General features: G+C 35.5%; 1 protein-coding gene across 1 annotated transcript in view; it reads left to right on the top strand.

Annotated features, from left to right (window-relative positions):
- The window catches only part of LOC106719709 (hemicentin-1), a gene marked incomplete at its 5' end in the record, with an annotated part of 35789 nt that overhangs the window by 12612 nt on the left and 6795 nt on the right, over positions 1–16382 (top strand). The window contains 21 exons of the mRNA XM_045683447.1: positions 1539–1787; positions 2360–2432; positions 3241–3455; positions 3981–4137; positions 4878–5002; positions 5699–5867; positions 6392–6486; positions 6791–6944; positions 7314–7435; positions 7692–7835; positions 8319–8453; positions 9266–9384; positions 9485–11119; positions 11669–11822; positions 11935–12052; positions 12499–12709; positions 12969–13188; positions 13382–13684; positions 14326–14507; positions 15234–15461; positions 16061–16223. Of these exons, the coding sequence (XP_045539403.1) occupies positions 1539–1787; positions 2360–2432; positions 3241–3455; positions 3981–4137; positions 4878–5002; positions 5699–5867; positions 6392–6486; positions 6791–6944; positions 7314–7435; positions 7692–7835; positions 8319–8453; positions 9266–9384; positions 9485–11119; positions 11669–11822; positions 11935–12052; positions 12499–12709; positions 12969–13188; positions 13382–13684; positions 14326–14507; positions 15234–15461; positions 16061–16223 (4971 nt within the window). The remainder of the gene's footprint in view (positions 1–1538; positions 1788–2359; positions 2433–3240; positions 3456–3980; positions 4138–4877; positions 5003–5698; positions 5868–6391; positions 6487–6790; positions 6945–7313; positions 7436–7691; positions 7836–8318; positions 8454–9265; positions 9385–9484; positions 11120–11668; positions 11823–11934; positions 12053–12498; positions 12710–12968; positions 13189–13381; positions 13685–14325; positions 14508–15233; positions 15462–16060; positions 16224–16382) is intronic.

Genomic DNA, 16382 nt, shown 5'->3' with positions numbered 1-16382 from the left:
ATTCTGGGTAGGCAAAGGGAAGTATGCCCAAACGGCCAAGTCTTCAGTAGATTATTTTTATTGATATGAAATGAAAATGAAATTTAATGAGATGAAATAAAATGAAACCTAACCTAATTCATTGAATCAAATCATTAAATCTGATATTGTAACAAATTAGGAACTTCTTTTTAGAAATATTTGCATGAATCATAAAAACTTCAATGATTTTTTTTGTAAAAACTTCGTGGTTGGTTTTTTCTTTTTAATAGACATTATTTTGACAGTTGGGAAAGAGAACGCACGAGTTTGGAAAAGCTAAAGAAAAAGCACGAGTAAAAAATTGTTTTAATACAGTTGCTCAAAAAGGGATTGGAGGGTATTGCAGGGACGAAGAGCGTTCGGAATGTGGGCTATTACATACTCTTGTTTTATATACTCGTAATGAAATATACTATTTATAACCTTCTTTTGATTTTGTCCTGTAGGTCACGTCTTTCCCGAACGCTCTGATGCATCATACTTGCACGCGAACTTCACGTATATCAATTATCAACTCGTTCGTTCACCATTCGAGTCGCCGACAGTCGCCCAACATAGTTGAACTTACGAGCGTGGCGTGGCAAGTAATTTAAACAAAATGACAGCTCGTCTCAAAGTTTCTAATTTAACGATTAACGGACTTTTTTTAACGGAAGTTGAATTTAACGGAAGTTAACAAAAGCGTTAACACTTTTTGAAGTTAACTTAAAAGTTAATCCGTTAAGCAAAATGTTAACTTCGTTAATTAACGATTAACGGATTAACGAGTTAATGCCCAGCTCTGTAAGGGACTTTATAACTTTTTAACCATTCTGTAGTAGTAAGTTTTTTTTATTGATATATTAATATTTGTAGAGAAATTACATCCTCCAATTTAATTTAAAAACCTTATTTTTCATGATTTTATACGAATTTGAATTAAATAAAAAAATATTTTCATACATAAATTTTTAATACTTTAAAATTTATGAGTGTCTGTATTTATTTGAATTCTATTTTAAATACTTTGACTATGGTAAATTTTTCTTTTATATAAAGTGAAATAAAATAAAATATTCTTTCTTTAACTAAAAGCCATTTTTCACAAAATTAGTGGGGCTCTATTTCCCGAACTAGTTAAAACTGTGTTTCGGGAGGCAGCGCCTTCTCTTATATATTACTTAATTAAGCGTTAGTTGCTATATTATATATATTAAAAGATACATTGTCTTTTGATATATTAAACAGACAATTTGTGTGTAATAGTATGTGTTTTGTGTGTTTGTGTTTGAAAGTGTATGTGTGTGTGTGTACTTTTTTTTAGAAATGAACTAAAAAAGCAATAAAATAAAATTAACTTTCTCTAGAAACGTATTTCGAGATACATAAATAGAAAAGACAACAAAAAATACAATGACATTAAGAATGTGTTCTTTTTTATACATTTTAAATTCTTCTTTTTTTCTTTATACCATTAAAACAAAAATATATAAAAACTCCTTGAACAATAAACCTTAATATATGTTATAAATTTTTAGACCAACAAGTAGAACTATATTCACAAATAGACCTTCACTGCAATGTGGACACCCATCCTCCGGCTACAATAAAATGGCAACACAACAACACAGACATACAAACAGATGACAGCATTGATATATCTGAAGATGGAACCACTTTATATATACAGAAGATTGATTTTAATGATCTAGGACTTTATACTTGTTTGATGGATAATGGATATGAAAATATACAAATTAATGGGACGTTACAAGTTGTTGGATTGGGTGAGATGTATTAAATAACTAGCTGTCGCCTATGACTCTGTCCGCGCCGAATTAATAAGTAAAAAAATAAGTAGTCTATGTGTTCTTCGAGACTATGTTTTATATCTGTGCCAAATTTTAGCGAGATCCGTTGAGGCGTTCTGGAGATACCTTTAAACAAATATCCATCCATACATCCATCTGAACATTTGCATTTATAATATGTTATACACTTATAAATATTTTAAGATTAATCGTGGGTTTCTGAGATCGTAATCCCCGTTTAAAACATTGTTATCATTGTTTTATACAGAGATTTTGGTCTTAGAAATTCATGATAAACCAACTATTTCATATGATTCAGTTTTTAATAGAAAGTAATTCAAGCAGGTATACTTTTTTTGTTTAGTTTTAAATGAGAATTCGCTGGAAAAGATTATCCTATTTTTTTAACTTTGAGCTATGACGTCACAAAATGGCGCTGGTTTACATACATTCTTATTTAAATAAACATTATGTTATTGAATCTAAGTCTAGATTAGTTTAATTATTGTTGAAAGGATATTTTTTTTAATTATATTGTTGTTTTACAGAAATTCCCGTTTTGTCTAAGGAACCGTTTAGTATAACAGCGCGCAGGGGAGACACCGCTTTTATATCATGTAGGTGAGATTTTGTATCATTTTACAATAAAAAAAAAACATTTGAAGAAAAAAATATTGAATATTAATTTACAATCTTAATATTCTTTGTATTATTTTTCGTTTTCATTCTGCATGTTTCAAATCATAGCGTTAAATATCGTAAATTAATAACAACGTAAATTTTATTCGGAAACTCATTAATTTTAAAATAATTTACATTTCCTAATATAATCATGTCAAAAAATTGACAATTCCGATGAAAATATCAAATACTAGTTGTCGCCCGCGACTCCGTCCGCGCGGAATTAAGAAAAACATACTAAGTAGCCTATGTGTTCTTACAGATTATGTTCTACATCTGTGCTAAATTTCATCAAGATCCGTTGAGCTGTTTCGGAGATACCTTCAAACAAACATCCATCCATCTAAACATTCGCATTTATAATATTAGTAAGATAGTAATTATATCCATTTATGGGACGTTATTTTATATATTGAAAATATTTACCGTTGGTTTCTGAGACCAAAATCTCTGTATATCTTTGACAATACTGAGATCCCCAAACTATTTTGGACAACCCCCTTTTCCAAAATGAACCATTACCTCAGACCCCCCATGAAATTATCTACTTTTAAGATCAATTATTGTTATTATTAATTCTGACTTAGGTCAATAGAAGAAGACAGAGTGAGAATTAGCAATGCTTTCCGTTTAATATCGACCCCTTTGGGAATCCTTGTTTCAAACTGTTATTATGGTCTCAGAAACCCACAGTACAGTTCATTTGGACTAACATCTTTTATTAAAATAACAAAATATCTTATTATAGATTATTAAAGGGCAACCCAGAACCAAAGATAACATGGCAATACAAAATCAACGGAATAGAAGAATTTAAACATCTCAGAAATAACACCAAAGTGAATGAAGAAGGTTTTATAGTGACCATAAACAATGCGAGTCTACAAGATGAAGGTTTCTATCAATGTTTAGCTGAAAATGCTATTGGAAAAGATATATATCAAGTATTCCTAAATATACAATGTAAGTTTTTTTTTCTATAGTTATGTTATAGAGAGAAAATACGTATATTTCTATGTTTAAACTAGTTGTCGACCGCGTCATCGTCTGCGCGGAATTAAAAAAAAAATTAGTAAGTAGCCTATGTGTTCTTCCAGACTATGTTCTATATCTATACCAAATTTAATTAAGATCTGTTGAGCCTTTCTGGAGATACCTTCAAACATGATTATCCATCCATTTATCCATCCATCCATCTAAACATTTATAATATTAGTAAGATAAATTTAACAGCTGTAGACACCAGCAACACGACGAAAGACTACTCTCAAGTAGAAGTCATTCCGCGTACAGTCTGATGAATGTGGTGTCGAATGCCTTATTTGAGTCTTTTACCCTTCCAACCCTTTTCTTGTAAGAAAAAGATGAGAAGGGGAAGTGAATTTAACGAATTTTTGACGAACTTAATATCAAAATTTCTTTGACCATTGTATTACTTTATCTTTAATTATTGTTATAAAATATTTGAAAAAAAAAATTACGTTACAGATCCGCCAGAATTAAAAAATTCATCACAATTGGTACAAAATCAATTAGAAATCAAATCAGGTGACAAAGTTGTGTTAAATTGCAACACAATTGGTAATCCTCCGCCTATCGTAGTTTGGACTAAAGAAGGGAAACCTCTGTCTTATTCAAATAATGTGTAAGTTATAAAGCTATATTATATCTAGATTTAAAACAGTATCCCATTTTCTACTAGTTCCACTAGACCTTATTCTAAAAACAATCTTAATTTCCACTGGTGCGGTTACGATTGGCATAAAAATAGTCGCGCGGTTTGTCTCTTAGTGGAAATGTAGTTTAAGTTGTTTCAAATTTTATTAACACATCCGATCTAATGTTCTGTTCATTTTGTCGCCTCCGACTCCATTCACAAGGAATTAAGAAAATACTTAATTAGTAGCCTATGTGTTCTTATACACTTTGTTTTATATCTATATTCATCCACCCATCCAAACATTCACATCTATCTATATATATAAAAGAAAGTTGTGTTAGTTACACTATTTATAACTCAAGAACGGCTGAATCGATTTGACTGAAAATTGGTGGGCAGGTAGCTTAGAACCAGGAAACGGACACAGGATAATTTTTACCCTGTTTTCTAATTTTTATTCCGCGCGGACGGAGTCGCGGGTAAAAGCTAGTATATAATAAACTGTCTATCGACTCCGACTCCGTTCGCGCGGAATTAAAAAAAATACTTAGTAACCTATGTATTCTTGCAGACTATGTTTAATATTTATATTGAATTTCATCCAACATTCATCCATCCATCCATCCATCCAAACATTCACATTTATAATATTAGTTAGATATAAAAAAAATATTGGTTTTCCGGTTAATATTTATTTTAAAGCGTATTTCAACTCAACATTTCAGATATATAACAAATACAAACGAGTTGATTATATCAAATGTAACATTGTACAATTCCGGTACTTACAGTTGTAACTCCTACAATAATTTGGGCTCACTCACTACTAACTATACTTTGCAAGTCTATTGTAAGTATATTTATAATTATAACATACTAGATTTAACCCGCGACTCTGCGCGGAATTAAAAAAAAAAAGTAATACGGAGTCTATGTGTTCTTTTTAGACTATGTTCTACATCTGTGCCAAATTTCATCAAGATCTTTTGAGTAGTTTTGAGACGATGATACATTCTGACAAATATCCATCCATCCATACATTTAAATTTATAATATTAGTAAGATATTTTATGGAAATTAGTTAATTTAGTTATATCTTTTGCTCGAACGCAATATAACATAGAAGACAGGCCTCAAGTGGTAGTTATTCCGTGTACAGTCTGTTAAGTGTGTTTGCCAGAGGCTTTATTTACTCCATTTCCCCTTCTCTTCCTTTTCTTGTAAGAAAGAGACGGAAAAGGGAAATGGATTTGGGCGAGGACGTATATGTAGGAGAAATATCCTCTTTCTATGTGTCCTCTTCCTTTGTTGATTTTGCTATTTTTATAAAGTTAAAAAAATATATATTTTACAATAGCTATATCTTGTTAAAGCAACGTTTTTCCCCTTTTATATTTCTGAATTATAAGTAGGCAATGGATGGATGGTCAATCATCCATCCATTCCTTACCATCGATCTAATTTATGAATAAAAATTCTGTCATTCAAACATATTAGGTTCCAATATTATTGTTTTTTTTGTATAATTATTACTGAACATTTTCAGTATCGCCAACAATAACCACACATTCAGAGCAAGTTGTACAAGTGCTGGAAGGTCAGCTGGTGGAGTTGTCATGTGATGTGACAGGCTCGCCCTCACCAGCTGTCACTTGGTCACATAATGACAACAATGTCACTGAAGACAGGAAATATATCGATGAGTATGGATTGAGGTATGATACATTTTACTAATATTATAAACTAGCTTTTACCCGCGACTCCGTCCGTGCGGAATAAAAAAAAATGCACATAAGATAAAAAAGTTCCTATGTCCGTCTCCTAGTTCTAAGCTACCTCCCCATCAATTTTCAGTCAAATCAGTTCAACCGATCTTGAGTTATAAATAGTGTAACTAACACGACTTTCTTTTATATATATAAGATGTAAATGTTTGGATGTATGGATGTATGTATGTTTGTTTGAAGGTATCTCCGGAATGTCTGAACGGATTTTGATGAAATTTTTCACAGATGTAGAACATAGTCTGGAAGAACACATAGGCTACTTATTAAGTTTTTTTTTAATTCCACGCGGACAGAGTCGCGCGCAACAGTTAGTTTTATAATATTTTTTAACTTGACAATTTTAAATGTAAAAAAGGTCTGAATTTTAATTGCAAAGTACTGTATCCTATATTCAATATCTAATTTTGTTACATTTTTCGTTAATTTGTGTGTTTAATGTATATTTTTTTCAGATTCGTTGCGAATTTGACAGACTTTGGTGAATATTCGTGCATCGCGATCAACCCTTACGGGAGAGCGACATTAAATTACACAGTTTATGTATGGGGTAAGTATTGATGGATAAAACACTTAAAAATTACAATGGTAATCAGATCCAGACAATTTAGATCGTTAAATTTGTCGGAATGTAACTAAGTACAGTCAAGATAATTCGCGGTGTTCGACTTACAGAAAAATTAACTTGTTCCTTGCAACAAAATAAACTGCACCGCGCTCTTTTCTCTGTTATTATTTCCGCATCATCTCAATGCTTCTGATACATTCACACGACTGTCACTTTTAAGATAGAATACCGAGAGATTCCCTGATAGTACTTCATGTTCTTAATTTTGTCATATATTTATTTCCAGTGGCACCATTTTTAGAACCTCCATTATTAGAAAGAAAGAATATTTTATTAGGATCCAATGTAACTTTACAATGTAGTGCTATCGGTTTCCCAGTTCCTATAATCTGGTGGAAGTTTAACGATACTTTAGTGATTGAAAATACAACAGATTTAAGGTAAAAATTTGGTATAATTTAATATTTACTGTCTCTTACATTCTCTTTTATAAATAACTAGCTTTTACCCGCGACTCCGTCCGCGCGGAATAAAAAATAGAAAACGGGGTAAAAATTATCCTATGTCCGTTTCCTGGTTCTAAGCTACCTGCCCACCAATTTTCAGTCAAATCGATTCAGCCGTTCTTGAGTTATAAATAGTGTAACTAACGTCGAATAAATGTACATATGTAAATCTAATACATTAGTACATGGCGGGATTCGAACTTAGAACCTGCAGATTGCAAGTCATGTACTTAACCCCTGAGCCACAGACGCTACTTAGATGTTTCATAGTATATTTTTAGCTCTATTTTATATATATTCCAGTTTTAATGATATTGGACAATTGAATATTACAAATGCGAGTTACAAACATGAAGGACAATACGAATGTGTTGCTGAGAACTTGGCTGGCTTCGGTGCAAAGACAATTACTCTAAACATATATGGTTTGTATACATTTGAAGAAGTCAGACCTAAAGTGGAGACAATTCTATGTTGCCTTCCAATCTTTACAAACTTCGCCAAAATGGCGAAAAATAAATGTCGTTTCGCCATTTTAGCGAATTTAAGTAACCGTTTGCTAGTATAGAGTTAAAATTAAACTGCAAATCCTGTGTATTTCTTACCTCTCAGTACAAAGTTAAAATATTACTTAACAAACTCTTGTTATCTCGATATTTTAAATAGTTCTATATTTTTTAGAACCACCAAAAATAATAGAAGATAATTACACCGGACCGTATGTTGCTACAGTACTGGATACTTCTCTAGCAGTCGCCTGCAAAGCGACAGGCAAACCTAGACCTTATGTTGTATGGATTAAGGACGGTTATTACTTAGATAAAGGTAAGATATAACTAATAAAAACATATAACTAACCATAACCAGTTCTAACCAGTATTTGCCGGGTATTGTTAAATCAAACCATGATAAATTATAACTATCTAAATCTTTATAAGTCTGTAACCATAGACTTATTAAAAACAGACATATGTGTATTAATTCAACACTAAATTTTTCCAAAATAAATCCATAGACAATTAATGTCATTGTCAGTCAGTGACATGTATATTTTTTTTCTTTTGAATTGAGCCAGTAGGTCCTGGAATAGCTGGATAGATTGCGTGACATGATTAAGAAGTGACAACTGGAATGATGGCAGATGTAACTGGAAGACAGAAACCTAGTGCAAGTAAATAGAGTGGGAAAGGGATAGGGAACTTAATAATGACTAAATAGTTAAAGCATAATGTTAGTCAATTTAATTGGAAATATATAATTACATATTATATATAATTATTATATATTTATATATTTATGTAAATATAGATTTCCGTTATGACATCGATGTGGAGGGCACATTGACTATTAAGTCACCTTCAGAAGACCTCAGCGGTGACTACACTTGCCTCGCTAAGAACATTCTCGGTACCGCAACAAGGACTGTGCCAGTTCAGATATATTGTTAGTACAACTTTTTGCCTGACTAATAGGAGAGTAATGTTTTCTGTAAATTTCACTAATTTTGAAATAACCGAGATCATTCGATTCGTTTTCTTACTATTTTATATAAAAAATATCTGTCTTCTTTAATTCCCCGAAGGCGGAGTCGAAGAAAAAAACATAAGTAGCCTTAATATTCTTCCAGACTATGATCTACATCTCTACCAAATTTCAGCAAGAATCGTTGAGTCTTTCCGGAGATACCTTCAAACAAACATCCATCCATACATCCATCCATCCATCCAAATATTCGCATTTATAATATAAGTAAGGTTATCGTATCATAATGTTAGTTACCATACTCCTTCAAAGCGATTTGACCGATTTTTATAAAATTTAAAAAGCATATTTAGTAGATCTGAGAATCTGCTACTATCTATTTTTCATATCCCCTTTTTTTACTGCGCACGGACCGAGTCGCGTAAAAAACACTAGCTAACTAGGTATATGAGCTATTCCAAATGGTAATCTATCTCTGTTCTAAATTTCATCCAGATCCGTTCAGTCGTTTGGGAAGTATGTGTTAAAAAAAAACTTGAGCGGTGTCAAGGGACACCCGGATGGAACGAAGTTCCTATGAATTTTCGTTATATGTTGTCACGTCGTTGCCATGGTTACTATAGCAAAAAGTGTCGTGACAACTTTTCGTAAGAATTTTTTCCGTCTAGCCACCTTTCACAACGCGCGATAAGGAACTTCGTTCCAATTATCCATACATCCATCCAAACTTTAGGATTTGTAATGTTAGTAAGACAGGTAATATTTTATTCTAGCCGTCCCCAGTGTGATGTCAGAAGAGTCTCAGTCTGTGGTGCACGTGGTGGAAGGCAGTAATGCCACCATCGATTGTCCCCTGCGTCGTGGATTTAATGACACCCTCAAATGGTATAAGGTTCGATGATTTTTCTAATTTGAATGTCAAATATATTCTTTAGAATCGTAAGTATGTTTGCTAGTTCGAGCTTCAAAGTTTTTGAAATGTTTATTTACAGGACGCGGTGTTAATATCAACTAGTTCATTACACCTGACACCGGTAACGCGTGCGCACGGAGCGACGTACGCGTGCGTAGTGAGCAACATGGCGGGCGGCGCGCACGCAGCGCTCACTGTGGACGTGCAGTGGCCGCCGCTCGCACACACAGCGACACAGCTGCTGGAGGTTGTTAGAGGAGATGATGTCGACTTGAACTGTGATGTTGACGCTAAGCCTAGAGCTAAGGTAAGTTATACACATGTGACGCGTGCGCACGGAGCGACGTACGCGTGCGTAGTGAGCAACATGGCGGGCGGCGCGCACGCAGCGCTCACTGTGGACGTGCAGTGGCCGCCGCTCGCACACACAGCGACACAGCTGCTGGAGGTTGTTAGAGGAGATGATGTCGACTTGAACTGTGATGTTGACGCTAAGCCTAGAGCTAAGGTAAGTTATACACATGTGACGCGTGCGCACGGAGCGACGTACGCGTGCGTAGTGAGCAACATGGCGGGCGGCGCGCACGCAGCGCTCACTGTGGACGTGCAGTGGCCGCCGCTCGCACACACAGCGACACAGCTGCTGGAGGTTGTTAGAGGAGATGATGTCGACTTGAACTGTGATGTTGACGCTAAGCCTAGAGCTAAGGTAAGTTATACACATGTGACGCGTGCGCACGGAGCGACGTACGCGTGCGTAGTGAGCAACATGGCGGGCGGCGCGCACGCAGCGCTCACTGTGGACGTGCAGTGGCCGCCGCTCGCACACACAGCGACACAGCTGCTGGAGGTTGTTAGAGGAGATGATGTCGACTTGAACTGTGATGTTGACGCTAAGCCTAGAGCTAAGGTAAGTTATACACATGTGACGCGTGCGCACGGAGCGACGTACGCGTGCGTAGTGAGCAACATGGCGGGCGGCGCGCACGCAGCGCTCACTGTGGACGTGCAGTGGCCGCCGCTCGCACACACAGCGACACAGCTGCTGGAGGTTGTTAGAGGAGATGATGTCGACTTGAACTGTGATGTTGACGCTAAGCCTAGAGCTAAGGTAAGTTATACACATGTGACGCGTGCGCACGGAGCGACGTACGCGTGCGTAGTGAGCAACATGGCGGGCGGCGCGCACGCAGCGCTCACTGTGGACGTGCAGTGGCCGCCGCTCGCACACACAGCGACACAGCTGCTGGAGGTTGTTAGAGGAGATGATGTCGACTTGAACTGTGATGTTGACGCTAAGCCTAGAGCTAAGGTAAGTTATACACATGTGACGCGTGCGCACGGAGCGACGTACGCGTGCGTAGTGAGCAACATGGCGGGCGGCGCGCACGCAGCGCTCACTGTGGACGTGCAGTGGCCGCCGCTCGCACACACAGCGACACAGCTGCTGGAGGTTGTTAGAGGAGATGATGTCGACTTGAACTGTGATGTTGACGCTAAGCCTAGAGCTAAGGTAAGTTATACACATGTGACGCGTGCGCACGGAGCGACGTACGCGTGCGTAGTGAGCAACATGGCGGGCGGCGCGCACGCAGCGCTCACTGTGGACGTGCAGTGGCCGCCGCTCGCACACACAGCGACACAGCTGCTGGAGGTTGTTAGAGGAGATGATGTCGACTTGAACTGTGATGTTGACGCTAAGCCTAGAGCTAAGGTAAGTTATACACATGTGACGCGTGCGCACGGAGCGACGTACGCGTGCGTAGTGAGCAACTCTCAGTGATTCTCAAACTGTTTTGACTACGGAACCTTTTTGGGAAAGCGAAGTATTTGACGGAACCTTCGCCTTCGTCGGTCTTGATTAGTTCTAGGCCCTAGAACTTGGAATTTCTTGTATATACGTCATAAAAATCTTTTAACGTATTTTCTTTCTGGAACCTTATAGAGTACACCTTTAATATTTTTTAAATAATGATGAATGACCTAATTTCGTGGGCCACCCCAGAAAAGAGCATACTTTGAGAAACGTTGGTTTAGAATTTAGAATGGAGGTGAATATGGTCCACATGTTGTAAAATAAGAAAGAAAGAAGAAAGAAAGAAAAGAAAGACTTATGAGTGGAGAAAAACGCCAATAGTCAAAGGTTTAGAATCAAAAGATTTGTAATTTTTTATAAATCTATATGTATCTGCTAATATTTATAAATTAAAATAGGTTACAGTAACGAGGTATATATTTTGATATCTGAACGTTTTTATTTCAGACGAAGTGGTTGTTCAATTCCAAGTTGTTATTAGGAGAGGACAAGAGCCATTTGAAGTTAACAAATGTCCAACTCCGACAGACCGGAGTTTACAAATGTGTAGCTGCCAATGAACACGGGACAATTGTGAAGGAATTCACTCTAGACGTCTTAGGTTTGATATATTTTTAAATAAAAATACTTACAGAATTCTGAACGCGTTGCATCAAATAATCAATTTTTTTTTAATTTCTTATAAACATTATTTTTTTCTTTTTTTTAACCAGTTCCGCCATTTATATCTGACTTCGATGTATTGGATGTTCAACTGAAGGAAGGTACTAATGCTAGTCTCGAATGTAACGCACGGGGATCTCCTAAACCTGACATTAAATGGACGTTCAAGTAAGTATTTAAAATTGTACAAGCTTAAACGAAACGGTTGTGTTATATTTGACACAAATTAACTCAAAATTTAATTTTAATTTAGAACTATGGATTTACACTGCTGAAACATCCATACAAAAATGTGTTACCTCAGTTTTTGTACATCAAATTTGTTTAGCAATGTCTCTACAGACAGAACCTCGAAAACGGACTTTAAAATCCGACTCGAAGGACCATTTAGTGGCTTTGTTAGCTTTATGAGATTAAGTTATATCAATAAAGAAACTGAAATATATCCGAGTGATATAAATATATATTTGAAATGAAAGAAAAACAAGTCAAACGACAAATGTCAAAAACTTTTGACGCGGAGCTGCGCGATTACACCGCAACCCTGAGGAGACTGTGTTGCTATAAAATTATAAAGACGAACTAAACCTACGTTCCTATATTTAACATTTCAGCAACACATCATGGTTAATTAGAAATTCAACAATAATAAGTACAAATGTAACAATAGATTCAGAAGGTACATATAAATGTGAGGCGAGCAACAAAGCCGGTGTTACATCACTCGTGTACAGAATAAATGTGGTTAAAATCGCTTTGATTGAAGATATAATAGTGTTCAATGGTTCTGTAGGTACTAGCGTTGTAGAGAAGCTAGAAGTTGTTGTAAGTACTTGATAATTTATTTAATAGGTAGCTATCATCATCAACCTACCCTTATCCCTACGGAGGGCCGGCACATTATGTACTACTCCTCCATACATATCTATCAGCCGTCATATCTGAATTTACCTCTCTCTCCTCTCTCCTCTTTCACACAATCTATCCATAATATAATATTTTTGGTCTTCCTCTACCTTTATAGAATTTAAGGTTTTCTAGAACAATCTATACTTGTTTTTTTAATCACTGATACTTTCAACAGCTAGACTCTCGTATTCGTATCGCATGTAGAGGTTCCGGTAAACCGATACCTAACATACAATGGATACGATATGGCAACACTGTCAGTAATAACACCGCAAATATTAGATACGCAGATTTAATTATAAATAAAGTGGCAACATCGGATGCTGGATTATATGTTTGTGTTGCATCAAATGAAGGTGGGGCAGATGAGAGGAAAATTAAATTAGATGTTTTAGGTAAATATTAATATATTAAAAAAATAGCTTTTACACTGTTCCAGGCAGTTATCATACGTTGAACTGTTATGGAGATACGTTCAAACATCCATCCATTTAAATATTCGCATTTATAATATTAATACATACATGCATTATTATTTAAATATCAAAACTAATTTGTTAAGAATAAAAAAAAACTTTTTATTTCCAGAGCCGCCGAAAATATTCCAAAATGTATTCCAAGAGAAATCATTATCAAATATAATAAATCTAGAAGTTTTATCTGGGCAAGCATTTTATATGCATTGTCATCCGTATGGTAATCCATTACCAGAGATATATTGGTTTAAAGATGACGTACCGTTAAAATTATTTGACAATACAATGATCTCTATGGATTATAGTGAAATTATTCAATCACCTAACGCGATGTATGAACAGACAGGGAATTATACTTGTATAGCTAAAAATAAAGTTGGAGAAACTGGTCTGGTTTATTTAGTTGATGTTTTAGGTGAGTTTTTTTTATCCGACTTCAAAAAGAAGGAGGTTATTAATTCGACTGTATTTTTATGTATGTTACCGTGATACTCCGCCCCTGGTGGTCCGATTTTGATAAAAAATATTTTAATCGAAAGGAAGTGCTTGCAGATGGGTCCCATTTTTTTTTTTAAACTATTTACGGTCGGTTTTTGAAACCAAATTTTACTTAAAATATATCGTTATTTCTTTTTGAGAAAAATGAGATATTAATATGTTTGATAAGAGGATTTCGGTTTCGGAAACCCACTATTAGAATCATTAATAATAATGATAGAAAGAACAATGGAAATTAATATCTTATGAAGTTTAAACTAGTTCACGTTAGTGTCAATTCAATAATGTTGCGTCGAAATTACATTAAAAAATATCTTTGTTTATTTTAAACTAGCTTTTACCCGCGACTCCGTCCGCGCGGAATAAAAAATAGAAAACGGGGTAAAAATTATCCTATGTCCGTCTCCTAGTTCTAAGCTACCTGCCCACCAATTTTCAGTCAAATCGATTCAGCCGTTCTTGAGTTATAAATAGTGTAACTAACACGACTTTCTTTTATATATATAGATAATTTTTTATAGATAAGTGTATTTTTTTTCCATATTTACGTTATTACAGTACCACCGCCACAGCCAAAGGAAAGTATGAAAGAAGTGAGAACAAGATTTGGTAAAGTATTAAACTTAACTTGTCCAGTAGAAGGAGTTCCTAAGCCTTATGTAACTTGGATCAAACATCCTTATATGGAGATCAGTGAACATCTACCGAGGGTACAGTTGACTGAAGATAATGTTACTATAGTAAGTAACACTTCATCATCACCTCAATATACTTCCTCAATATACTTCCTCAATGAGGAGTTCGACTATCACTACGATTATATTGTTACTAGTTGTCGCCCGTGACTCCGTTCGCGTAGAATAAAAAAAAATCATTAGTAGATTATGTTTTCTTCCAAACTATGCTTTATACCTTCAAACAAACATCCATCCATCTAAACATTCGCATTTATAATATTAACTAGTTGCGTCCGCGCGGAATTAAAAAACAACTTTGTTAGTAGCCTATGTGTTCTTCCAGACTATCCTCTACATCTGTGCTAAATTTCATCAAGATTCGTTGAAGCGTTCTGGACGATACCTTCAAACAAACATCCATCCATCCATTCAAACATTCGCATTTAGAATATAAGTAAGAAGAAAGATTTAACAAACACATAAATATATAGAGAGCGTCGGTGGCTCTGATGTTAAGCACTTGACTTGCAATCTGCAGTTTCTGAGTTCGAATCCCGCCATGTACCAATTTGTTTTTCGATTTTCGTTTCACATATATACATTTATCCGACGTTCTTACGGTGAAGGAAAACATCGTGATGCAAATATCTGTGAAGAAATTCAATGATATGTGTGAAGTCATCCCGCATTTGGCCAGCATTGACTATGTCCTAGTCACCCCTAACTTAGGGTAGACTCTGATTCCTTCAGTGGTGACTTATAGTTAGCTGATGATGATATATATTTCAGATAATAAACGATACATTAGTATCCGACAGTGGAATATATTCTTGTATAATGACTAACAAAGTTGGCGCTATCGAAGTAAACTATAACGTGATTATAGAAAAGCCTCCATACATTGTTGGTAATGAAGGTAATGACACAATGGAGTACCACGTGGTGTCATTGCGACGCAGCATTGTACTCAAATGTGATGTGGATGGACATCCATCTCCCAAGATAACATGGTTAAAGGTATTTTATGATTTACTTTTTTATTTCTAGATTTTTTTTTAGTAAAATGGCAACTTAACAGTGAAATTTTCTTTTCGACTTCTAAAAGATAATTCGTTTTCCATTTTGTACATTATTATATTTGTGACACATTATTCATTTAAATCAGTTTTAAATAGATAACTAAGTGAAGCCCTTAGTGTGGCTTTCCCGCAATGAATTTACATTAAATTACATTTTATAACTCTGAGTGCGGCAGTTAATCTTTATTTCAATTCTAATGGCTCATAATGTTATTAGTATGAGAATTTAATTGTTAATTAACAATTCAAACATCACTTAGTGTGACAGATATAACGCTCTACGAAATAAAAGATCTGTCTCTTTAACGATCTATTGAAAACAACGCCATCTAGTGAAAATTTATTCAAATATTTGATTTTGAATGAAAAAGCATTATTTTCAACACGATTAAGCTCACTATCATCCATCCTACCATCCCATATTCTTGAATCCCTACAAGTTATTTCATCTATTCCTTTTGTATGGAAGTCACTTACCCCCTAATAGACATGACGAGATCCTCTACTCCAGCCTACATGGTAGTTGGTATAACGCAGGACATCCAGCGTGTGAGTGGTGAGGAGGTGCACACTCAGCTCGTGTTGGGCAGCAGTCTGCTGGCCGTGTGGAGTGCGGAGACGCGGCACGCCGGACAGTACATCTGTGTGGCGGAGAACAGCGCCGGCACAGCCTCCCGCCGCTACAACCTCGCAGTCAGAGGTATGACACTCAACTACATTATTTACAGGGTGTTTCTTTGGATTGATCGCCTTTCAGATTTTCCCATTGTGCAAAGGAACAAAATTCTCCTTGTCCCAATCGGCCTATCAGGAAACATCCTTTATACAAATCAATTTAAAAAAAAACTGATTGTAATTC

This window comes from Papilio machaon, chromosome 22 (genome assembly GCF_912999745.1).
Source record: "Papilio machaon chromosome 22, ilPapMach1.1, whole genome shotgun sequence".
Classification (NCBI taxonomy): domain Eukaryota; kingdom Metazoa; phylum Arthropoda; class Insecta; order Lepidoptera; family Papilionidae; genus Papilio; species Papilio machaon.
The sequence above is the reverse complement of the archived record's forward strand: the minus strand, read 5'-3'. Positions and strand labels throughout refer to the sequence as shown.